At 53.6% G+C, this 24,484-nt stretch overlaps 10 protein-coding genes across 10 annotated transcripts; 7 read left to right on the top strand and 3 right to left on the bottom strand.

Annotated features, from left to right (window-relative positions):
* Positions 1-113: 113 nt before the first annotated feature.
* On the top strand, positions 114-2,424 carry PODANS_2_3850 (uncharacterized protein; the record flags this gene model as incomplete). The annotated part of the gene is made up of 6 exons (XM_001911101.1): positions 114-294; positions 360-570; positions 627-844; positions 1,036-1,259; positions 1,320-1,646; positions 1,708-2,424. The coding sequence occupies 6 exons, from the start codon at positions 114-116 to the stop codon at positions 2,422-2,424; spliced, it is 1,878 nt and encodes a 625-aa protein (XP_001911136.1).
* Positions 2,425-3,217: 793 nt separating this feature from the next.
* Positions 3,218-6,365, top strand: PODANS_2_3840 (uncharacterized protein; the record flags this gene model as incomplete). The annotated part of the gene is made up of 3 exons (XM_001911100.1): positions 3,218-3,753; positions 3,813-4,730; positions 4,784-6,365. 3 exons carry the CDS (start codon positions 3,218-3,220, stop codon positions 6,363-6,365), a joined length of 3,036 nt encoding a protein of 1,011 aa, XP_001911135.1.
* A 995-nt stretch (positions 6,366-7,360) lies between these two features.
* On the top strand, positions 7,361-8,035 carry PODANS_2_3830 (uncharacterized protein; the record flags this gene model as incomplete). Its single annotated transcript, XM_001911099.1, has 2 exons — positions 7,361-7,875; positions 7,939-8,035. The coding sequence occupies 2 exons, from the start codon at positions 7,361-7,363 to the stop codon at positions 8,033-8,035; spliced, it is 612 nt and encodes a 203-aa protein (XP_001911134.1).
* A 590-nt stretch (positions 8,036-8,625) lies between these two features.
* PODANS_2_3820 (uncharacterized protein) lies at positions 8,626-9,201 on the bottom strand (the record flags this gene model as incomplete). Its single annotated transcript, XM_001911098.1, has 1 exon — positions 8,626-9,201. The coding sequence occupies one exon, from the start codon at positions 9,199-9,201 to the stop codon at positions 8,626-8,628; it is 576 nt and encodes a 191-aa protein (XP_001911133.1).
* Positions 9,202-9,819: 618 nt separating this feature from the next.
* Positions 9,820-12,510, top strand: PODANS_2_3810 (uncharacterized protein; the record flags this gene model as incomplete). The annotated part of the gene is made up of 3 exons (XM_001911097.1): positions 9,820-9,963; positions 10,277-11,268; positions 11,331-12,510. The coding sequence occupies 3 exons, from the start codon at positions 9,820-9,822 to the stop codon at positions 12,508-12,510; spliced, it is 2,316 nt and encodes a 771-aa protein (XP_001911132.1).
* A 245-nt stretch (positions 12,511-12,755) lies between these two features.
* PODANS_2_3800 (uncharacterized protein) lies at positions 12,756-14,931 on the top strand (the record flags this gene model as incomplete). The annotated part of the gene is made up of 3 exons (XM_001911096.1): positions 12,756-13,673; positions 13,738-14,721; positions 14,779-14,931. The coding sequence occupies 3 exons, from the start codon at positions 12,756-12,758 to the stop codon at positions 14,929-14,931; spliced, it is 2,055 nt and encodes a 684-aa protein (XP_001911131.1).
* Positions 14,932-15,435: 504 nt separating this feature from the next.
* On the bottom strand, positions 15,436-15,963 carry PODANS_2_3790 (uncharacterized protein; the record flags this gene model as incomplete). Its single annotated transcript, XM_001911095.1, has 1 exon — positions 15,436-15,963. One exon carries the CDS (start codon positions 15,961-15,963, stop codon positions 15,436-15,438), a length of 528 nt encoding a protein of 175 aa, XP_001911130.1.
* Positions 15,964-16,429: 466 nt separating this feature from the next.
* Positions 16,430-17,416, top strand: PODANS_2_3780 (uncharacterized protein; the record flags this gene model as incomplete). Its single annotated transcript, XM_001911094.1, has 1 exon — positions 16,430-17,416. One exon carries the CDS (start codon positions 16,430-16,432, stop codon positions 17,414-17,416), a length of 987 nt encoding a protein of 328 aa, XP_001911129.1.
* Positions 17,417-17,809: 393 nt separating this feature from the next.
* Positions 17,810-18,323, bottom strand: PODANS_2_3770 (uncharacterized protein; the record flags this gene model as incomplete). The annotated part of the gene is made up of 2 exons (XM_001911093.1): positions 17,810-18,078; positions 18,155-18,323. 2 exons carry the CDS (start codon positions 18,321-18,323, stop codon positions 17,810-17,812), a joined length of 438 nt encoding a protein of 145 aa, XP_001911128.1.
* A 2,803-nt stretch (positions 18,324-21,126) lies between these two features.
* On the top strand, positions 21,127-23,438 carry PODANS_2_3760 (uncharacterized protein; the record flags this gene model as incomplete). The annotated part of the gene is made up of 3 exons (XM_001911092.1): positions 21,127-21,914; positions 21,987-22,353; positions 22,488-23,438. 3 exons carry the CDS (start codon positions 21,127-21,129, stop codon positions 23,436-23,438), a joined length of 2,106 nt encoding a protein of 701 aa, XP_001911127.1.
* Between the last annotated feature and the right edge of the window lie 1,046 nt (positions 23,439-24,484).

Below are 24,484 nucleotides of genomic sequence, written 5' to 3'. Positions count from 1 at the left end.
GGGCTAGCGTTAGGTGGACAGTTTCCTGACAAGATCGAGATGCGACAAAACTTCGCCCCAGGTAAACCTATCCCAAACATCAACAACTCTGCAGAATCAGCACAAGCGTCAAGATGTCGTGGAGAAATCAAGGAATCACCGGTTCCAACAATATTCCCTTGGGGAAAGCCCGTCGCTTGCACGGCGATGGCGATGGCAACGACAGCAGCACTTTCAGTCCTCCCCCGGCCTCGAACAACGGATCTGTTACGAATGGAGATCGCGACGTGAAGCGTGGCCGAAGCCCTGAGCGTGGTAAGTTTCCATACTCTCACCCTACCTTTGCTAATGATAATTCAATGCTAACTTGACTTGTCCAGGTAACAATGATGATGGTCCGAGACGTCGCAAGAAGAGAAACCGCTGGGGCGAGGCGACCGAGAACAAGGCCGCTGGCTTGATGGGTCTTCCCACTGCCATCGTCGCCAACATGACCAGCGAGCAGCTCGAGGCATACACTCTCCACCTCCGTATCGAGGAGATCACACAGAAACTCAAGATCGACGACGTTGTTCCTGCTGATGGAGACAGGTGTGTTTTACCATGCTATTCCGTCCTCAATATCAAATACTAACCCACTATCCTAGATCGCCCCTCCCTGCGCCCCAATACGACAACCATGGTCGCCGTGTCAATACCCGCGAATACCGCTACCGCAAGAAGCTCGAAGACGAACGCCACAAGCTGATTGAGAAGGCGATGAAGACGATCCCCAACTACCATCCTCCCTCGGACTACCGTCGCCCAACCAAGACCCAGGAGAAGGTCTACGTGCCTGTGAACGACTATCCAGAGATTAACTTCAGTATGATTGCTAACCCTCAAACCTCTCTAACCACACCCCCTTCCTTGCTATTGGTGCTTTGCTAGGCACCTCAGTCGGCGTAATGCCTGAAGCTGCGCCTTGCGGGCATCTACATGCTAAACTCCAGCCCTAACCTAACTCGTTGTACCACGATATCCAAATGACTAACACTTAGGTTTTCCGTATTAAAGTCGGTTTACTCATAGGCCCTCGCGGCAATACCCTCAAGAAGATGGAGACAGAATCCGGCGCCAAGATTGCAATTCGCGGCAAGGGCTCCGTGAAGGAGGGCAAAGGTCGTTCTGACGCCGCTCACTCCAGTAACCAGGAAGAAGATCTCCACTGTCTCATCATGGCCGATACCGAGGAGAAGGTGAATAAGGCGAAGAAGCTGATTCACAATATTATTGAGACTGTAAGTTTTTCCTCCCCGTATGCACTGGAGTGAAGACACCCGCTAATATGTTGGCTACAGGCTGCGTCTATTCCCGAGGGTCAAAATGAACTGAAGCGCAATCAACTTCGTGAGCTTGCCGCCTTGAACGGTACTCTGCGTGACGACGAGAACCAGGCATGCCAGAACTGCGGCCAGATCGGTCATCGCAAATATGACTGTCCTGAGAAGCAAAACTTCACGGCCAGCATCATCTGTCGTGTTTGCGGCAATGCTGGGCATATGGCTCGTGATTGTCCTGATAGACAGCGCGGTGCCAGCTGGCGCAATGATGGTCCCATGGCTAACCGCACTGCCGGCCGTATCGGCGGCGGCGGCGGCGGCGATGCTGTGGATCGCGAGTATGAGGTGAGTTCTGCCCTTGCGTCCCTTTCGGTGGTGATATCCATATGCTAACCATGTTCTACAGCAACTCATGCAAGAACTCGGCGGCACTGGTGCTGCTCCTGCCATGATCGAAGCCGGGCCTGGATCCAACGGTCCTACTGGTCCTGCTGGTGGTGATTCGCGGCCTTGGGCCCGCGGTCCTAGCGCCCCAACCGGCGGTCCTGCTCCCTGGCGTACTCGCAACAACGATCGTGATGACCACCATGGTGGCGGTGGTGGTTATGGTGGTCCTCCCAGCGGTCCTTCAGGTGGCCCTGCACCGTGGGCCCGTGATCGTGGTGACCGTGATCGCGGAGACCGTGGTCGGGACTATCGTGATGACCGTGGCGACCGTGGAGATCGTGATGACCGGGGGTATCGTGGTGGACGTGATGGTCGCGATGGCGGTGACAGCTATTATGGCAGTGGTGGTGGTGGTCACAACTCATACGGTGCTCCCCCTCCGCCACCTTCGGCTCCTGGGATGGCCCCATGGCAACAGCCTGCTGGTGGAAATGCGGCCTACGGTGGATATCCTGGCTACGGCGGCTATGGTGCTCCTCCCGGAATGCCCGGTGCGCCTCCCAGCTTGCCTCCCCCTCCTCCGGGCGGTGCTCCTCCCGGCCTCCCTGGCGGCTTGAACGCGCTCATCCAGCAATACGCCAACGCAGCTCCCCCACCACCCCCTCCGCCTGCGGGTGAAGCACCTCCTCCTCCGCCCATGGACTTGCCGCCTCCTCCTCCTCCCCCGGGGGCTTAGTGGTAGCAACCGGTGGAACGACTGACCGATAGGGATCTGACCTGTTATTAACGTTGCTTGGCTCAGCTGTTTCATTATTATTGGATCCTCGACCTCTGATGGTTAGGATGTCTGGCTTACATGTAATCAGGCACAGTGGAACTAACGGTCTAATTAGTATACAGCAACATAGAACTTGTAATTTCATTAGATTCAAAGTATTGTAGACATGTGTTTATACTGTGATTCTTTGTTGCTGCTGCTCAGTGACATCAGCAGGAGCTTGGGCCATTTCTTATGCAAGCCCACTGCACAACGGGCCTTGGCAAGCCCCACTCACCGGCCGCCTTTGAGCCCCCCTAGCTCTTGCAGCTCTCTCATGTTCAGATGATCTCGTCGCCTTCCCCGACATCGCCCTCGCCCTGAACTTGCAGAGGCAAAAGAAGAAAACAGCAGGAATTCCCAGGGGTTCCAACTGTGTTGATCCACAAAGGGAAGAAGGCTCCGTCCCGACCAGTTGCCTCAACGCAACAAAGACGAGACTGCCCAGTTGGCGAACCTCGAACGGTTGCACGGCATCGTCCCCCTCCACCATCTTTCACACACACCTTTTGGGACTCGGACTCGACCACCCACTCACGCGTGTTACCTATTGACTTTTCCCTTTCAAGAACTATCGACGGCGGTTTTGGCTTGCAGTACCTAAATCACTCTTAGCTTTTTTCACATGTCTTGAGATTCCCCGCACCAAGAAGAGAAGCAGCTCTCTCATATCACCGAGCCAAGCACAGCACTCTTGTGTTTGTTGCCCACCATGATCAACCCCATCTCGTTCCGGCCGGGGCCGGTGACGTTTTGGACGACGTTAGTCTACCTCGCCCTGCTGATCCCGATTGTCATCATCAACGAGACGGTCCCCCCTGCGCCGGCGGCGGCGGACGATGGCAAGATTGAGGGGGTGAACCTGACGGAGGCGTGGCTGGACCTGACGAGGATCACGAGGGGGTATCATCCGTATAACAGCAGGTTTAACGAGGAGGTGAGGGGGTATTTGCTGGGGAGGGTGGGGGAGATATTGGAGGGGAGTGGGGTGGGTGGGAAGAAGGGAAATGTGACGGTTTTTGATGATTTGAGGAGCAATGTTACGGGTTTGATGGCGGGGAGCGTAGTGCCTACGCCGGGTAGTGCTCAGGTGGCGGCGTATTTTGAGGGGACGAATATTTTGGTTTATGTTAGGGGGAAGGGGGATGATGAGGGGGATTGGTGGAGGAGGAGTGCTGAGGGGGGAGAGATGGAGGGGGTGAGGAAGAATGAGAGGGGCTTGGTGTTGGTTAATGCGCATTACGACTCGTGAGTTCTTTACGATGGATGATGTTTTGAGGGGTTGGTGATACTGATGATGGTGATAGGGTTTCGACTGGGTATGGTGCTACGGATGACGGTATGGGTGTTGTTACCTGCCTGCAGGTGATCAAGTACTTTGCTCACCCGGATCACCAGCCGGAAAGGGGCATTGTGGTGATGCTTAACAATGGCGAGGAGGATTACCTGTACGGTGCGAGAGCGCTGGGACAGCACCCGTTGAATCCGTATATCCATACGTTCTTGAATCTTGAGGGTGCCGGTGCTGGAGGACGGGCAAATCTTTTCCGGACTACGGACAGAGAGGTCACGGCTGCGTATGCTGGGACTTCGGACCCCTTCGGCACGGTCATTGCTTCTGATGCCTTTGGGCTTGGGTTCATCAGGAGCGGTACTGACTACTCGGTGCTTTACGACGTGTATGGGCAGCGAGGACTCGACCTTGCTTTCTTCAAGCCTAGATCGAGATACCACACCAATAGGGACGATGCTACTCACACGTCGAAGGCCAGTCTTTGGCATATGCTCAGCGCGGCTATCCACACGGCCAGTAAGCTCTCGGGGGATACTGGGGATACCTTTGTTGGCGCTCGGCCTGATGGCGCCCGCAACAAGGTCCGCAATGGCAGCCCAAGCAACGGAGTGTGGTTTGATCTCTTTGGCAAGGGGTTCGTCAATTTTGGCCTGAGAGGCATGTTTGCCTGGTCGCTGACGGTGCTGGTGGCCACGCCTCTGATCTTGGTGTTGGCCACGTACATCCTTCACAAACTGGACAAGTACTACTTTTTCACCTCAAGCGTCAGGACGTATGATCAGCCTGACTTTGAGCCAGTGTTGGTCGGCGGGTGGAAAGGTGCTTTTCGGTTTCCCTTCGCGTTTATTGTTTCTGGGGCGCTGTCGCTTGCGGTGGCCTTCTTGATGAGGAAAGTGAATCCTTTCATTATCTACAGTCATCGGTATTCTGTGTAAGTTTCTCTTTTGGGGATTAATGGGGGATGGTGTGGCTAACAACGAGCAGGATCGCTATGATCTTCTCCCTCTTCTACTTCACCTTCTGGTCCATTATGCGCGGCGCCAACTTTGCCAGACCCAGTGCGCTTCACCGGGGCTATGTCAACATTTGGTTGTTCATCCTCGGCTGGGCTACCCTCGTTGCGGTAACCGTGACGGAAGATCGCTTCAAGCTCGGTGCCGGCTACCCCATCGTCTTCCTACAGACCGCTGTCTGCCTGACCACCTTCCTCACTCTCTGCGAGCTCTTTGCCTTGCCCAAGAAGACCGCCTGGGGTCAGCAAGTTCGGGAGGATCATGAGGTTCACGATTATTACCAGCCCCAGTCGGGCAACAACAATACTCGTACTGAATCCCCTCCCCCATTGCCGCAGATCCCTCACCAACCATCTCTAGTGCCGCCCGCCACGCGGGACTCGAATGCTTCCACTCTGCGCCAGGGAGACGGTAACGACACGGACGACGAAGACGCGGCAGTACCGACTGAGCGCACGCCGTTGGTGGGCGGTGGTAATGCCACGAGCGAGCACTTCCGCACGACCTTTGCTACGACGTATCGCCGTTCGATCACAGCGTTGGTCAATGGAGCTCGCAAGTACGGGCAGGATGGCGACGAGCCGTTTGAGCATGAGCAGGCTTGGTCTGGACGCTTGCCTTCTTGGCTGTGGTTTTTCCAGTTTTTGATTCTGGGGCCGTTTACGATTATCCTGGCGGCGCAGACGGGATTGATGCTCGTGGATGCTGTTCATCAGACTGGTGCTGATGGGAGCAACTTGCTGCTGCCGTATTTGATTGTTTTCGCCTTTACGGTGTTGGTTCTGCTGCCCATTACGCCGGTCATTCATCGGATTAGCCATCACATTCCGGTTTTCTTGTTGGTGGTGTTTGTTGGCACGCTGATTTACAACTTGGTGGCTTTCCCGTTTTCAGAGGAAAGTCGGTACAAGGTGTACTTTGTTCAACAGATCGATCTCGACACGGCGGATAACCGGGTGTGCTATAACGGGGTGGATGAGTATGTTCACAAGATCATTGCTGAGCTGCCGTCGGCTTCGGGGAGGAATGTTACCTGTGGGGAGTCGAAGCGGGCGGAGCTGGTCAGTTGTTGCTATGACGGGGTCGATGTTGCCCCTCGGCTGGGAAGTGAGACTCCTGAGGAGGACACGCCAATTGAGGAGATCTACAAGAGCCTTGCTACTGTCACTGCCACGCGCGGTGAGGGGAACAAGGCCCAGCTGGAGATCGAGGCCGACAATACCAAGGCATGCTTCTTGGAGTTTAAGCAGCCCATCTCGGGATTCAATGTTCAGGGAGGTTCGGAATGGGATGATAGATTTGGGCAGTTCCCTGAGGGTGGGATTAAGCAGTTGAAGCTGTGGCATCGGCAGAGAGGGGAGAGGTGGGTTGTTGATGTTGAGTGGAAGGATGCTGAGAAGTTGGAGGGACAGGTGGTTTGTGCTTGGAGTGATGCTAATGAGGCGGGGACTATTCCTGCATTGGATGAGGGGTTGAGATATTCACCTGTTTGGGCGGCGATTACAAAGTTTGCGGAGGGGTTGGTAGAGGGACGGAAGGGGTTTTCGGTGTAGAATGAGATGAGTAGGGAGTGAGAGCAGGGGGGAAGATGGGAAGCGTGAGTTGTGGTGTTCAGTGTGCCTAGAGTATTCCTAGGTATAGATATGGTGTAGGAAACCTAATTGACCTTTCAGATGTTACATAAAAGACTGAGCAAACATTGCGGAGTTTTGAGCAGATGTTTGCATGTTTTGCCATGGCTCACCTTGTGTCAGGGGTAGTTTGCTATTTCGGTCTCATGTAAAGTGCTGGCAGCAACCATTTCGCCTCAAGGACAGGAATATCCTGTCATTCCTCATTAAAGGCAGTCAAGCACAGATCGAACATGATCAGACACCGGGTGTTACACCCGTTTGGTATTTTCTTTGTGGAACCTGTCATTGTGCTGCTGTGAACCTCAGGGGTATACTTCTACTACGAAAGGAGCGATAAGGGTAGAGAGAAATAGGTATACGGACGGAACTTTTGTGGCACTTGCTCTCTTGGACAGGAGGACGAAGACTGGGTTGGCAAGACTCGACAAGTGAGACGAATGTCGAGTATGGCTTGAAGAACTGCTCAGCCACCAGCAATTGAGGAGCTTCCTTGATGATAGCGCACCAGTGTAGACGTCTTCGAGACCCGTGAACGTTAATGGCGGCCAATTGTGAGGTAGCTTGTTCCTTTGGTCACATTAACAAGGCAAAGGATCTATCTCAGGGAGGCACGAGCAGTCTCACAGAAAGCTCGAGTCTTTTATTCAGGGCGGTGACTGTACCTTACTCAAAGTCGTTCTTTCCTTCCCCTGGCTCTGCCGGCTTTCTTGGCTCACCATCTGGCAGTCCTCGACTTCAGGTTCTCTACCAACTTCTGTTTACAACTTCGGCCTGAACAATTCCATCTTCTCTTACCAAACTTGGAGACCTACAATCCACATTCAACCTCAACTTCTTAACTACCTGGTTTTAGGAACGAACAACTCTCACCCTCACTCAATTCCCTACCTACAACCACCAATCCCACACCTGAAATGATCCTCAAAGCCCTCCTCCTGGCGACCCTCGCCGCCGCCACCCCCCTCCTATCCCCCAAGTTAATCTCCCTGAACCCCACCGACTCCGACACCGAAATCTACAAATCCGTCCCATCCTCCCCTCCCCAGGAAGTCTACCGCTCCTTTCACCCCCACTCCTCGAGAAGCTACCTCGAAACAGGCACCGCTGCCTTCCCCGCCCCAGCAGCTTGCACTACCGGCCCCGCCGCCTCCTCCAACGACGACAGCGGGTTCAACATTGGAGATTACACCCTCGTCACTCCTTCCAACAAGACCACCAGCTACCAAGTCGAAAAGACTTGGTATAAGAAGCACCTCGTTTCTGGCCCTCACTGGTTCGGGTACAGCTCGGCCGAGGGACAGTTTGGGGCGTGGAAGTGCCAGTTTTTGTGCAATGCCGAGGAGGAGTGCAATGGGTATTTTGTCTGGTTTGAGGCTCGTGATGAGAAGGGGAGGGGGGAGACGATGAAGTGTAATCTGTTTGATGCTGTGTAAGTTTTTTGTGATCTTGATGGGTGGTGGATGGGGGCTTACAGAAAGTGAAAATGTTATAGCATCCCCGAGTCGGTCTTGGTTTCTACCAATGCTACTGGCTTTGTTGCTGGCGGGGCGTATGATCGGATTTGCAAGGAGCATGTCAAGTCGACCTGAACAGGGGGGATGAGTTCATGGGCTGAAAGAGGGGGTCAATGATATCACTTTCTAGACAGAAAAGGCAGCTTTAGATGAGACAAACAACCAAGAGTTTTATTGCGTCTCCATCTCTGATTCTCTATGAGGCCATGGCTGTGACTCTCCTGATGTCTGGGTATCTCCATGGTAAAACTCCAGTAAAATGCAAATATCTCTAACGGCTGTTGTCCAATGTATATGCCCCGCGAGCAATGCACCCTGTCCATCTATGGCGATCCCTTCTCTCTGATGTGAGTTGCCGGAAAATCGACCCGTCTCTCTGAGAGTTTAGACGACGGCTATTATATATCCTCTTGCTTGATGTGGACTTCTAAGCTGTCCTCACCCTCTTGTTTGATGGCGACACCATGGTCGGTGATAGCCTCTTGTTTGATGAAAGCGCCATACTCGAGATTATCCTCTTCCTTGATAATATCCACCCCCTCTCTCTGTACAACAACACCCTCCTCTCGCCCCAAAGCCACCGAGCGATGGCGCTCACCACCTGCCAACTCCCTTACCACGACGCCTTCCTCCCTTCCCAAAGTGACAGACCGACGACGGTGATCCTACTCCTGCATCCTGTCACCGGTATTCACCCCCTGGGCCTCGGCCATACCAGCAAAATGCGCCTTGACCCTCTCCCAGGTCTCGGCCTCGACGTCCCTCTCTGTCGTTGACGAAGCCAAGTTCAGCCTTCCGACGTCGAGCTTGCCGTATTTGCCTGTTCCGTCTGGGTCGAGGCGGGCGACTTTCTTGGTATCCTTGGTGCCGTCGGGCTGATATGCGCCGGGTTGGGAGTCGGGGTTTTCGGCAGATTGGGAGGGTTGTTGGTTGGAGGAGGTGGCGGCGAGGGAGATGATGTTTGCTTCTTCGAGGGCGTAGATTTGTCGGTTGAGGTGTTTGGATATGCGGTCGATGGTGCGGAAGTAGGATGTTTGGGCTGATTTGAAGGCTTCTTGGGGGGCGTTGGGGCTGGTTGGGGAGGGGGGGGTGGAGAGGGCGGTTAGGGAGGCTATTACGGGGGTTAGGAGGGAGGTGATGTCGCGGTCTGTGGAGGCGAGGTGGGAAAGGTGTTCGGGGAGGGTGAAGGGGGTGTGGATGTCGATTGGTTGTTCTTGGGGGTTGGGGGGTGGGGGGTTCATGGTTGCGGTTGGTTGTTGGTGTGCCGGGGTGGGTGAGTGAGTGGTGATTGTTTGGATCGTGGTTGTTTGCTAAGAATTTGATGTGCGAAGAATCTGGTGTTGTGAGTAAAAAGAGGTGGCTGCTTATGGCAGAGTTCAAGATCGCAAGCTCAGAGCTGCCCCGCGAAAGTGAATGTGACGTGAAGCTAGGACCGGGGTCTTTGCGCTAAAACGGCAAGGGGTGGAGCTCGGGCACGGGCCTCGGACAGGGAGTTGGCTCGACACAAACGCGGAAAACTCCGCGGTCGGTTCACCTCGATCCATTCAATCACTGTGAGACGGAGACAGCGGTCGAGTATAAGTTGAAGAGATACATGGTCGTATATCTTCACTCACCAGGCGCATCAAAAATAAGTGCTGCTTATCTTACAAACAGCTCAAACGATTAGATCACGATAAAACTCGATTCAGAGATATCAAAACTCTCCAAGCTTTGCGCTGGCTTCGGAGAAGGCGTCTGGTTCATGAAGTAGAGCGCGTTGGGGAAGCGCGACCCCGCCAAGTGTGTGATCTCTCTCCAACGTCCACTTTTGCTTCAATTCTTATTATTATCTATTATCTTTCGTCCCAGCATTCATCATGTCAAATCCCCCACCTCAACCAACAGGTCAGGCCCCGCCTAGCGCCTCATATTCGGGGCAGCCACAGTCGGCAGGTGGTGCACCTGCTCCCTCACAGCCGGCGACGACCAGCACCCCATCAGCACAGAACCTCAATCAGATTGTAGGTTGATTTCTCTGCTCTCGTTGTTCTGCCCCAACTCCTTCATTCGCTACCCTAAAGCCACACCGTTTCCGTCGTTCTGGCCCCATCCTCAACCGCCATCGAACGCCATTTTACATTTCAGAGTCGATATCTTCGACTAATAACGCCCCATTCAGCCTTGTTGAGAACTTGAAGTTCTCAGAGCAGGCCAACGATGAGTACCCAACAAGTCGTGGAAGCTCGTAACCGCTATTATGTACAAAGCAGTCAAGCGGCGGAGAGAGAGGTGAAGCCAGTTGGTAATGATGCTAACGCGCGGGCGATTTATCAGGTTACCGACTATCTGAAGAAAAAGGGTTTCACCAAAACTGAGGCTGTCTTTCGCATCGAGACTGCCCATCTCGGTCCAGATGGGAGACCAGCAAACCGAGGCCAAGATCCCGCCGACCCAAAGAGGTACCTCAAGGCGTTCATTCTCATCAAGAACTGGATCGACAACAACTTGGACATCTACAAGTTTGAGCTTGAGAAGCTTCTGTGGCCCATCTTCGTCTACTCCTACCTGGAGCTTGTTGGCCAGGGCTACCATGAGGATTCAAAAACTTATCTTGCGACTCTCCGGCCACACTTTGAGACAGTTCACCATGACACACTGAGGTTGCTCAGCACTGTCACCCTGCCACAGCACATGAACGAGGACCCCACGATCAAGTTGTATAAGGAGAACAAATACCGGATTCCGCTGAACAACACTCTGACCCTCAACCTGTTTCAGTTCCTCCAGCGCGACTCCGATTCGGGCGGAAGCACCCTCATCTACATTCTTCAAACCTTCTGCGCAATCGACAACAGCTCACGTGGTCCGATCGAGCCTTATAGTTTCGAGGCCGTTTACCGTCGGACCCAAAACCGTGAGTTGGACGAGATTGACGCGCAAGAGGGCATTCCCGGCGTCTTCACTGGCGTTGCGAATCGCGACGTCCTCGACAACACAGCCAAGTTGAAACTAGGCCCATTGCCTATGGAACCCGAGCTCAGAGATGACGTTCGCATTGAACTTGAGGAAGAAGACCAGTCGCACCCACCGGTGGACGGCCGACCCAGCTTGGTCGAAGTGTTTGACAAACGCATCAAGCAAGAAGAGGGTGACGACGTTCCATCGCGAGCTGACCTACCTCTCCCACAATCGCGAGCCAGGGATGTCGTCATGGAGATGCAAAAGGTGCGCGAGAACCGCGACAGGTTCCTGATTGAGGGTCGTACTGGGGGAGTTGGAGTGCCTGTGTCAGTTTGCATGTTTACCTTTCATAACACGCTCGGAAAGTAAGTTTCTGGTCTGCTAAGGGGTGAGTGGCTGACCATTGTACTAATCGCAATTCTTGTAGCGTCTCATGCATGGAATTCTCCAACGATCACCAGCTAGTTGCTGTGGGCACCTCTGATTCCTACATTCGCGTCTGGGATCTGGAGGGCAAACCGCTTCGGACAACGCTGGACAATGAAAAAGACCTCAAGGTCAACAATAGGAAGCTGATTGGCCATTCGGGTCCTGTCTTTGGTATCTCCTTCTCAGATTCCACCGCTTCCCTTGACCGGAATCCCTACCTTGAAGGGTCCGGGAAGCCGGTAGACACCAGCGCGAAGCTGTTGCTGTCTTGTTCTATGGATGGTCAGGTTCGCCTGTGGTCACTCGAATCCTGGTCTTGCCTCTGCATCTACAGGTCTCACGACGGTCCTATTTTTCGCGTGCTTTGGGGTCCACATGGACACTACTTTGCCACGGCCGGATGGGACAAGACGGTCCGTATCTTCACCCAAGATCATGCTTCGGCTCAGCGCATTATGGTCGGCCATGACACCCCGATCTCGGCCATTGCGTGGCATCCCAACGGAACATATGTCTTCTCGGCCTCTGACGAAACTGACAAGTCGATTCGGATGTGGTCTCTCACAACTGGCGGCTGCGTTAGAATTTATACCGGACATGCCGACTACATCAGCGCCTTGCAGTGTGCTCCCAACGGAAAGATTCTTGCCAGCGCCGACACAGGTGGCAATATTTTCCTTTGGGATATCGAGAAGAGCAAACGAATCAAGAGGATGCGAGGCCACGGGAAGGGCGGCATCCCATCTCTCAGTTTCAGTGCCGAGTCGAATATTCTCATCTCTGGCGGGCTTGACGGCACGGTTCGAGTTTGGGATGTCGAGCTGCCAGCCGACCCCAGCAAGGCGAATCCCTTAGCCGGCGGCTCAGTCCAGCCAGGTCAACAGCCTGATGGGATAACTGTTGCCAGTGACAGCATTGCGGTGGCGGGGTCTGGTGACAATCGGTCCATCACTGTCGGCGGACAGGCTGCTCAGGTTACAGGTGCGAACACCTCTGGGGCTGGTAGTGGGAGTGGTGGTGGAGGTGGAGGTGGGTCTGGCAAGAAGAAGTCGAAGGAGGTTCAGGTTACTCCTGATCAAATCAGCGCGTTCCCTACCAAGAAGACTCCGGTCTTGAAGGTGGCGTTTACACGGATGAACTTGGTGGTGGCTGGAGGATGCTATGACCCTGATCGTTAGGAGAAGGTCAAGGGAGGTAGCTGGGGTTTGAAGTAGCGTTTGGGTTATATCGGCGTCAAAACATGATCGAGGGAATAAAAGGGGTTCTCGGTTTTGGGAAGCAGATACATTTATTGGGCGAGAAGCTGAGCCTGGCGTTATGGTCTGCTGTTTTTATATGGTAATAATTGATAAACACCTATCTCTTGCAGTGTTGAGAAATTGCATAATCACGAAACCGTATCACGCTGTTGATATGTACTTGAATGGCACCAGATGTTGATGTGCTGGGGAAGGAGAAGGGGAAGCTCCCCCCTCCGAACCCCACATTGATGGCTGCCAAGAAAGGCTTAGTTCAACGACCTACCTGGGTACCTGGGTCGGGAGCATGCGCTACCTGCCTGCATTGCGCAACACACCTCACCTCCCAACTCGGAGCTCGAGACACCTACCCTCTCCATCGAACGTCACTAAGCAAGAGGTGTTGGCCGTGTAAATTGTCTCCAGCTCACACTTTCAAAGCATTTCTTGCGCAGCCTTTTTCAACCTCGACCTCACGAATAACAGTTTACAGCCATTTAACAATGGAGGACCCCTGGGCCGACTCGGCCGGCACCTCTCAGGCGACCGACGACACCACGACCACGACCACAACCCCCTCGACCACCACCACCAGCACCGCTCCCGCGCCGGCGACGGCAGCTCCCACATCTTCTTCTTCTTCCTCCCGCCCGTCGAGAATCACACCCCGCCGGCTGATCGCCAAACCGACCCAGCTCCAAGCAGTAGAAGATGACCCCCTCGGTCCTCTGGGAGCAGCTACCCCGCCCGCGACCACTCCCGCCGCCGCGGAGGATGTCTCCCCCCCGGTGCCGCCCTCGAAAGAACTCCCCCTCCGAACCACAATGCCCGCTCCTCTTGGCGGTGCCAAGCGAGCCGGCCCCCCAGATCCGCACAGGATCGATGACGATGATGACGAGGGCAGTTTGTTTGCTGCTTCTGGACCGAGACAGCCCCCGCCGGTGCAAGGGGCGTTGCCTAGCCCGGTGAGGACGACGACGGGGGCGCCGCCGAGTGTGAGTGTTGAGCAGGCGGCGAAGCCGGTGTTTAGCATCACGGTGGGGGATCCGCACAAGGTGGGGGATTTGACTAGTAGTCATATCGTTTATTCTGTTAGGACGAAGGTATGTTTACTGAGGGGAAATGGATAGGGGGTGGAGGGGGGTAAGGATGTTAACGGGATGGCAGACTACCTCCAAGGCGTATAAAAACCCCGAATTCGAAGTCAAGCGCCGGTATCGCGATTTCTTGTGGCTTTACACCACGCTTCATGGCAACAATCCCGGTGTTGTTGTCCCGCCTCCTCCGGAGAAGCAGGCGGTGGGGAGGTTTGAGAGTAATTTTGTCGAGGCGAGGAGGGCGGCGTTGGAGAAGATGCTAAATAAAATTGCGGGGCATCCGCAACTGGGGCTGGATGGGGATTTGAAGCTGTTTCTGGAGAGTGAGAGTTTCAATATTGATGTCAAGCACAAGGAGAGGAAGGAGGTGAATTTGGGGGGGGAGTCCAAGGGGGTGCTTGGAAGCTTGGGGTTTGGGGGTGGGGGGAGCAAGTTTGTGGAGCAGGATGATTGGTTTCATGAGAGGAGGGTGTATCTGGATGCGCTGGAGAATCAGTTGAAGGCGTTGCTGAAGGCGATGGATGGGATGGTGCTGCAGAGGAAGGCTATGGCGGAGGCGGCGGGGGATTTTTCGGCGAGCTTGCATGCTTTGTCTACTGTGGAACTGTCGCCTACGCTGTCGGGGCCGCTGGATGCGTTATCCGAACTGCAGCTCACCATTCGCGATGTTTACGACCGCCAGGCCCAACAGGATGTGCTGACCTTTGGGATTATCATTGAGGAGTATATCCGGTTGATCGGGAGTGTGAAGCAGAGCTTCTTGCAGAGACAGAAGGCGTTTCACAGCTGGCACAGTGCCGAGGGGGAGATGCAGAAGCGGAAGGCGGCGCAGGATAAGCTTCTGAGACAGGGGAAGAGCCAGCAGGACAGGCTGAACCAGGTCAGTGCTGAGGTTGCTGACGCGGAGAGGAAGGTTCACCAGACAAGGCTGTTGTTTGACGATATGGGGCGGTTGATGAGGGCGGAACTGGACAGGTTTGAGAGGGAGAAGGTGGAGGATTTCAAGAGTGCCGTGGAGACGTATTTGGAGAGTGCGGTTGAGGCTCAGAAGGAGGTTTGTTACCCGTTTATATGATCAGTGGCTACATGGGAGACTAACGTCTTGGAATAGCTTATCGAGAAATGGGAGACATTCCTCATGCAGCTCGACGCCGAGGACGACGAGACTGTCTTTTACAGACCACCGGTTGTGCAGGCCAACAAGCCGGCTGGCAACACGGCGGTGGATAGGGCTCGTGCTAGGATTGATGAGGACTCGGATTAGTCGTTTGCTGATGGTCCTGTTGGTCGTGGGGGGCGTTCGAGGAGCCCGAGCAGTTTGGGGGATAGGACGAACCACAGTGGTGGTGGGAAGGCAAGGAGGGAGGAGTCGTCGAGTTCGTGGACTAGTGAGTGGAGTGCCGTGTTTGGGGGGTTTGCGTGGGTGGGATGACTTGGAGGTGGACTGTTGGAGGTTTGTTACAGTGTATTGGGTAGTTTTGCGGCAGGCGATGGGTCATGGGTTTATTGAATGGGTTTTGCTGTAGTATTTAGAAACGCTGCGTCGCTGGAGGATGGGTGATGTTAAATCCAAGCATTCTCAACTCGTACACCCCCCTTTCATTGTGAGAGCCGTGATAGATGTGAGAAGTATGATCACTTCACCTGCCCCTTGTTCGAGACTTTTGGTATTTGTTTTTGTTGTTGTCTGTCCAAAAATACAACTTTATATTCCCACAGCGTTATAATACAAGGTTTTCCCTTTCCTTATTCATCTTTCCCCCATCCCTTATTTCTTCTTCCCCCCCTTATCCTTCTTCGCCTGCTCCTTTGCACTCAACCCTCCGGCGGTATTACTTGTTGATCCGGCAGCGAAATCACTGATCAAACCAACAAGACTGTCAAACGGATCACTTTCCTCTGCCTTCTTTTCTGTTGCTGCAGCTTCCTGCTGCTCGACGGCAGCCTCCTCGGCGTCCCACCCGCGGCCGTAGCGCTCTCTGAAGGCGGCGAGCTTGCCGGCCTCGTCGACCTCGACGTTGCGGAGGGACTTGTCGGTGGGCTGCCAGAGGATGTGGTTGCGGGTGTCCTTTGCCGACTTGTAGAGGGCGACGGGGGAGGTGGTGCGGACGGTGTAGGTCGATCCGTCGGAGAGCTGGACGAGCTGGGTGAACTTGTAGGGGCGGCGGTGGCGGGGGATGAAGGTTGCGTGGCGGAGCTGGGTTTGAGGTATTGGGGAGGGGAGGTGGTTGTTGTTGATGTTGAGGGATGGTCGCCTGAGGGTTTGGAGGGCTGATGGTGGGAGTTTGCTGGCCATTGTGACTGTGGGAGGGCTCCGGGGAGCGAGGGGTTTTGCGGTTTGATTCGGGTTCGAGGCCGTCGGGGCAGGTGGGAATAAAAGCTGGAGGTATCTCTCGTTGTCCCTATCGCCAATGTCGTCGTCGTCTCCAAATCTTCAATTACTCGTCCTTCCCGCTTGCCGCGCCGATTGGTTCCCCTGGTTCGAAATTTTGATAACTCGCGGCGGGCGGCACAGCTCCAACCCGCGGCAGCCCGCAATTGAGAGCCCACTCAGCAAGGGTCCGGGGTTGTTATCGGAGCTTATCGGAGCTTATCGATAACTTTATTTGCAGGGGTGGGAGCCGTTCGATGACGGACCCAAGGCCGTGGAAGTGGAAGAAGCCGATTTGCGACTGAGATGAACAACAGATTTTGACATTGGCCATAAGTTCGTCTGATTTGCTTTGAAGGAAGTCGGAAAGACAGTATATGGTGTCAAAAATATGAACTCCCCCCCACGAATTACGGTGGGCTTGAAAGCTGCCGCAGAGAGATGCAGCAACTCGGCCGCCGTCATCACAGCACCAACATTGAGCATGAGAAGCGCAAAGCCAATGCCTATGCGCCGGCTGCATATCCAGAGTCAACAACATATCAACAAGGGGCATGTACCATCATGTACAATTCTACCACACCCACGAAGAGCACCAATATCACGTATGAACCTCACATCTCCATCCTTTGTCTCTTCTAACAGTTCCTCAGAACCCCTCACTCATAAACCACCTCATAATCGAACCCTCAGCACAACCCCCCATCCCCTCCGACAATTCACCACCTCCCTCCCAACCCCCCCCTCAATCCACCCTCACTCCTCCTCCTCCACCTCCCTCCCCCTGCCAGAACAGTTCCGCTCCCTAATGCGCCTAATAACCCACTCCGTCGTCGTCTGCACCTCCTCCTCCTCCGGTTCAATCCCCCGAGCAATGACAATGTCCTCCTTCACCTCCCTCTCCCTCCTCCCCACCCCCATCATCTCCTTCAACATCGCCACCCCCTCCCGCACCTTTGACGCCCTCTCCTCCTCCCGCCTATTCAACATCCACATCCTCACCGACGACCCCTCCGGCGCGAGAATAGCCGACTGGCTTGCCAGAGGAAACGCAGCCGGGCTGGAGGTGTTTGAGCAGCTCCAATCCGAATGTGGTTGCTCCTACGAGACAGAGACAAAAGGGGAGGCGCCAATACTAAAAGGGCCGGGCGTGTTATATGTCTTACGCTGTGAGCTGTTGCAGGAGCCAATGGGGGGGTTGGTGAAGGTGAGGGATCATTATATTGTTTTGGGGGAGGTGAAGGAGATTCTGGAGGTGAATGGGGGTGGGAAGGAGGACAAGTTTGGGTTGATGTATGCGGATAGAAAGTATAGGGAGTTAGGGGGGTGTATTATTCCTGGGGAGGGGGTGGAAGAAGGGAAGGATGGTGAGGAATAGTGAGAGAACATGTGCTTCGGAAGCATGAGTAGGGACATAGAGCGAAGTTCTTGTACAATCTTGGGACCTAAAAGGTTTAGAAAAGGGTTACGGGACATGGACGACGACTACGAGTCAGGGAATTGTATGTGTAGATATCATTCAGGGCGGTTGGGCTGTCATCTCCTCGCATCCACACGGCATTGGCGTTTTGGTCGGGAGCATTTCACCTGTACAAAAGAAATAGAGATTGTCCGAGCAGGAGACATTGAGATAGGTGGTTGGGTGTCTAGCCCAGAGTGAAACCATGATTCGATTTTCGTTTTGCTCCATCTAGTAAGCATAAGGGGGTAAGGCTTTGCGAAATGTCAAACATATATGCTCCCTCCTTGTAATGTGTTTTGGATTGTTGATTTATCTGATCTTGACGAGCTCGGTCTCGAAGATGAGGGTGGCGTTCTTGGGGATGACACCGGGAATGCCGCGCTCGCCGTAGGCGAGGTTGGAGGGGATGGTCAGCTTGCGCTTCTCGCCAACCTGCATGCCGACGAGGCCGGCATCCCAGCCCTGGATGACCATGCCGGCGCCGACGGTGAAGTTGAGGGGCTGGCCGCGCTTGTAGCTCTGGTCGAACTCGGTGCCGTCCTCGAGGGTGCCCTTGTAGTGGACATCGACGGAGTCACCTGTTGTGGGCAATTGGTGTTAGCTTTGATGATATACTATGCTTAAGCTGCTTAAGAGACAGGAGGACAAGCTTACCCTTCTTGACCTCAGGGCCGGAGCCAGCGTTCTGGGACTCAATCTTGAGACCTTCGGGAGCGTCGGCGGGGATACCCATTCTGGCGGCTGTGAATGAAAGATTGCGGGTGGCTGGAGTAGTCAATTGACGAAGCGATCTGGTAGCTTGGAAGATGGAACTTCTGAACATGATGGAAAAGGGGAGAAAAATCAGCGGGGCTTGGTGGAGGGGCAGGTCAAGCTCTTAAATGGGGTGGGAGGGTTGAAGAAAGTGGCATTCCAGGCAGGCAAAGCAGCAACACTGGCAAGGTGGGGCACAAAGTGCAGCTCCCCCCAAAAGCTTGCCCGCAGTTGCAGCTCTCTCTCCCCACGGCAGCTCAGCCCCCCTGGCTCTGCCGCTCCCCGCCCCGCGATGCGGCACCCCTCTTTCCTGATTGCGTCACCCCTCCAGAAGGTCGGGCGGGGCTACGCTTAGCGGCCGAACAGCACAGGGACGGCGAACCAGACAGCTGAATCTCTCACTCACCAAAGGATCAAACATGAGGGGTTGGTTCATCTCCCCTGTGCTTCATCAGCAATGTCGGTGAGACGTCGTGGATGTGCAACCATTCATGCACGTGTTTCTTCCTGCGACCGGTGCCAAGTCCTTGGGGTCCTGTTGATCTCCAGGAATAGAAGACGGTTGCGGACAGACAGCAGAGCACGAAAAGCTGCCGACGGACCCGGTATCTGCTCTCACCAAGCTTGTATTTTGCACAAGGACATAAATGGGAGGGTGGTGATGAGAATAAGTTAAACTCCGTACATCTCGGTATTCTACAGAATACACTTCTTGTGAGGCTTGCAGCTTCTACTCAACAAAACTTGCTATCAAGTGATTCAGATTTGCTATCGGACACCATCACTTGGTATTAGACTGTCGGGTTGAAGTTTGTCAGACAACTTGTGTAAGTTGTGTCTATAAGGTATCGACATATGAAATTCCAAATGATAGCTAGGGAACAACGAGGCCGCTGCTCCAACCTGCCATGGTGCTATCAATCGAAAACCAGCCGGCACAGTATGTTATGCCTTGTCACCTGGCAGCGCAACACATCAGACATGTTCCCCACGAACCACGTCAGCCGCCCGGGTGCTCACTTCCAGATGATATTTCTGTTTCACAAGCACAAAACACCTCGACAGATAGGTGTGCTGGATCTCAACTGCCACTGAAACCCTATCTTAACTCTGGATGATACTATAGGGTGGAAACCCATATATTGAGCTGGCACCACATATTCTGGCTGACAATGTGTCAAACAGTAAGCCATACCATGGAGAAGGAGCTTGCTGCTGTTCGAGCCTATCATTCTCTCAGAATCGACATCTTTACCGATGAAATCTGGCAATTGGCTTGTAGTCACCGTTATAATGAGCCTTCCCCATCTTACTCGAAAGGCAAGATGGTCTGCTGCCAGTTGCGAGAAGCTGACCATAAGTAACCCTCTGCTTCATACCCCATGGCCAAATCAAACCAGCTTCAACCTCAGCCTGTTGACGGTGCTTTTGAGGCTCCTTCGCCGCCACATCGAGGGACATGACCAAATCCGACAAGAGCCCATGGTATACTTGCAGAAGGCATTACGCCAGCGGTGATCACCCTAAGGTACTATTTCCTCTGCGGTTTCATTCCGTTGTCAAGAGGGCGAGAGCGAAGCTCTCTACTACTTGACAACTTTGGCCGTTGCTCTGGGATACGGAGGACCCGGCATAAAGCCTGCTAGAGTGCTGGTTATCCTACTGTGTGTGTCTGCAATGCCGTGTCGTAAGAAACGCAAGACCAAAGAAATCCAAAGGAAGTAAACAACCTTCAGGGGTAATGTCTTCGAAGGAAGGCACCACTCAGGTAGCCTTGGAGGTCCACCCCTCACCTGGCCGTTGGGGTTGGTTGCCTTTCCATCTGAACATGCAGCAACGGTGATAGGTAACGGCCTCGTCAGCTTTCACCAGTTGCTTGATCCAGTGTCCCATCTTCTTTGTGACTCCTAAATGCACGGGCCAACCAACGCGGGGTTGGCAGGTGGAACAGGGGCCAGCCTCGTTTTCAGCCTCGCTGGGCGTCTCGGGAATTCTGGAGCCTTCTCTGACAGCGACGGGAGGACAGCACTTCGATCAGTGATTTCCATGCCAAGATGGCTCCAGTGAGGCTCACCGTGATGGAAATGGCATTCTGAGAGAGCCTAGAAGCGCTGTACGACTTCCATTGAGTTCTCGACCCCAGTTTGGTGGTTTGCTGTGGCAGCCGCAGAGGTGGGGGGAAGTTGCCTGAGCGGAGCTGGCACAGGGGCCAATCAGCATAGCGGACCGTTGCTGTGGAGGCCGAATCAAACGAATCACAGAGAAATGGTAGAATTTTGGGCGATAGAATCTCATAGAAACACTGCAGAGCACAGCCCAGGGGTGCCTCCAAAGACATTTTAGCTGCCGCCCTCCTCCCTCTTCCTGTCCTCTCCTTCCTTCCTTCCCATCTTCAGACCAACAACCACCTTCCTCTCTTCTCTCTGCTTCATACCTGCCCTGCCAGATCTTTCCTGCTAGGCGTAGATCGTAGACTACTCGAACATCCCCTTTTGGTAAGTCGCTGCCCCTCTTACAGTCGCCAGTCCCATTCTTCAGCCTTGCGGCCTGCCCCTCCTTCCCTCTCTACGAAATTGCTCCCCAATCGCACCCAACAAACAAAGCTCTATCGTGTGGCTTATTGCAATTGCAATTTCGAAGCCTTATCGGACAGAGCATCTGCTGGGATTTTGTGAACGGCGGGGCTATTTAAAGTTTGAGAGTTATCAGCTTGGGGCTGCCCGCTCGAACCCTTCCACCCCGCACTATTGTCTTGTTTTCTTCAAGCCACTACATCACACAAGAAAAATACTTTGCAAAAACCACCAGGCGACGATTCTAACCGACTCAAATCGATCAGATACCCCAGATTCGACTTCAGATACCCTTTCAAGATGGCTGAGACTTTCGAGTTCCAGGCTGAGATCTCTCAGCTTCTCTCCCTCATCATCAACACAGTCTACTCCAACAAGGAGATCTTCCTCAGAGAACTTGTCTCCAACGCCTCCGATGCCCTCGACAAGATCCGCTATGAGTCTCTGTCCGACCCCAGCAAGTTGGACACTGGCAAGGATCTCCGCATCGACATCATCCCCGACAAGGAGAACAAGACTCTGACCATCCAGGATACCGGTATCGGTATGACCAAGGCTGACCTCGTCAACAACCTTGGCACCATTGCCCGCTCCGGCACCAAGCAGTTCATGGAGGCTCTCACCGCTGGCGCTGATATTTCCATGATCGGTCAGTTCGGTGTCGGTTTCTACTCTGCCTACCTCGTTGCCGACAGAGTCACCGTTGTCTCCAAGAACAATGATGACGAGCAGTACATCTGGGAGTCCAGCGCCGGTGGCACTTTCAACATCTCCCCCGACAACGGCCCCTCCATTGGCCGCGGCACCAAGATCATCCTCCACCTCAAGGATGAGCAGACTGATTACCTCAATGAGTCCAAGATCAAGGAGGTGATCAAGAAGCACTCTGAGTTCATCTCTTACCCCATCTACCTCCACGTTCAGAAGGAGACCGAGGTCGAGGTCCCCGATGAGGAGGCCGAGACCGTCGAGGAGGGTGACGACAAGAAGCCCAAGATCGAGGAGGTCGAGGACGATGAGGAGGACAAGGAGAAGAAGCCCAAGACCAAGAAGGTCAAGGAGGTCAAGACTGAGGAGGAGGAGCTCAAGTAAGATTCCCGCTTTCCCAACCAAATTATGAAGGTGTTTTTTTCTGACTTTTCTTTTTTTCCTTTTTTCAGCAAGCAGAAGCCCATCTGGACTCGCAACCCCCAGGACATCACTCAGGAGGAGTATGCCGCCTTCTACAAGTCTCTCTCCAACGACTGGGAGGACCACCTCGCCGTCAAGCACTTCTCTGTTGAGGGTCAGCTTGAGTTCAAGGCCATCCTCTTTGTGCCCAAGCGCGCTCCTTTCGACCTCTTCGAGACCAAGAAGACCAAGAACAACATCAAGCTCTACGTCCGCCGTGTGTTCATCACTGACGATGCCACTGACCTCATTCCTGAGTGGCTCAGCTTCGTCAAGGGTGTCGTCGACTCTGAGGACCTTCCCCTCAACCTTTCTCGTGAGACTCTTCAGCAAAACAAGATCATGAAGGTTATTCGTGTAAGTTTTTCTAAGCATACTGATCACCCTTACTTTTCTGAAAAGAAAAAAAAGAAGAGAGGAAAAAAGAAAATCTCTTTTTTTTCTCTTCAATTTCCCCCCCTTCCCCCCCAGATGGCTAACAACCACTACAGAAGAACATTGTCAAGAAGGCCCTCGAGCTCTTCACTGAGATCGCCGAGGACAAGGAGCAGTTCGACAAGTTCTACACTGCCTTCTCCAAGAACATCAAGCTCGGCATCCACGAGGACTCCCAGAACCGCAACACCCTCGCCAAGCTCCTCCGCTTCAACTCCACCAAGTCTGGCGATGAGCAGACCTCCCTCTCCGACTATGTCACGCGCATGCCCGAGCACCAGAAGAACATGTACTACATCACTGGCGAGTCCATCAAGGCTGTCTCCAAGTCTCCCTTCCTTGACTCTCTCAAGGAGAAGGGCTTCGAGGTTCTCTTCCTTGTTGACCCCATTGATGAGTACGCCATGACTCAGCTCAAGGAGTTCGAGGGCAAGAAGCTTGTCGACATCACCAAGGACTTTGAGCTCGAGGAGACCGAGGAGGAGAAGAAGCAGCGTGAGGCTGAGGAGAAGGAGTACGACGGTCTCGCCAAGGCTCTCAAGAACGTTCTCGGCGACAAGGTCGAGAAGGTTGTTGTCTCCCACAAATTGGTCGGCGCCCCTTGCGCCATCCGCACTGGCCAGTTCGGCTGGTCTGCCAACATGGAGCGTATCATGAAGGCCCAGGCTCTCCGTGACACCTCCATGAGCAGCTACATGTCCTCCAAGAAGACCTTCGAGATCTCCCCCAAGAGCCCCATCATCAAGGAGCTCAAGCAGAAGGTTGAGGCCGACGGCGAGAACGACAAGACCGTCAAGTCCATCGTTCAGCTCCTCTTCGAGACCTCCCTCTTGGTCTCTGGCTTCACCATTGAGGAGCCCGCTGGCTTCGCTGAGCGCATCCACAAGCTTGTCGCTCTCGGCCTGAACCTCGACGAGGAGCCCGAGGCTGCTGCCGATGCTCCCGCCGCCGATGCCGGTGTTGCCGCTGCTGAGACCAGCGACAACGCCATGGAGGAGGTTGACTAAACGACTCGCAATGACTGGGAATGAAAAAGTGGCTTGGGAACGGAGTTGGACGGATTCTAGCTAATGACAATACCTTTATGTTTTTTTTTCTCTTTTTCAAATTTGCATCAGTTTTCCGATCGAGCAACTTCCACATCGCCGTTGTTGAGGACGACGGCGCCCGTTTTTCTGTACTTTTAGTCAAGGACATCGGGATCGGTCATGGTCTGAGGAGGAGCATGTTACCAGGATTAGACGGAAATACAGAGTTTCTGATCAACTTTTTGGCCTTATGCTGTGACTTATGCTGTGACTTGTGCTATAACTTGTGCTAGGACTTGTGCTAGGACTTGTGATGTAATTTATGTTGTGATTTTTCCGATGCCTCTTCGCATGACGAACACAAGGTATGCTTGTGACAGGTTCAGCATGCCTCAAGATCTAAAATGTACGTATCACTTGAACTTCAAAAGGCCTCTTGGTTGAATCGACAGGCGTAAATGTTCTGTTTATACAGCTTCAATCTTGAACAATAGGCCTATTCAGATATTATCAATACCTTTTGACTATCTTCCGAGGCATATCGACTATCTCTGAAGGCCTGTGGAGTATCTTTCAAGGCATACACACTGTTTTTTTGATGGATACTAACTATCTTTTAACAGATATGAATTTTCTTCTGATGCATATGAACTATCCTTGAAGGTATCTGAACTATCTTATAGGTTGGATGACAAGGAAGTGGACCACATATGGATGTGGCCCAGGTAAGTTTGAACTACCACAAGCCATCTACCCACATTAAACCCTCCACAACCCTGGACCTCCGAAAGCCCCCCGATATCAACACACACTTTATATTCCACCCACAGAGACCAAAAATGAAGCTTTTCTTTTACTTTTTTTTGCTCCAGGTACCCAACAATGACCAAATATACCGAGGAGGATGTTAAAAATGCCCAGAAAGACATTGCCGTTGGTATAAGCTAGCGAAAAGCGTCCAACAAGCACGGGATTCCACGTTCCACCCTGAAGCACCGCATTGATGGTACCCCTACAAGGAACCT

This window comes from Podospora anserina, chromosome 2 (assembly GCF_000226545.1).
Source record: "Podospora anserina S mat+ genomic DNA chromosome 2, supercontig 2".
Classification (NCBI taxonomy): Eukaryota; Fungi; Ascomycota; class Sordariomycetes; order Sordariales; family Podosporaceae; genus Podospora; species Podospora anserina.
The sequence above is the reverse complement of the archived record's forward strand: the minus strand, read 5'-3'. Positions and strand labels throughout refer to the sequence as shown.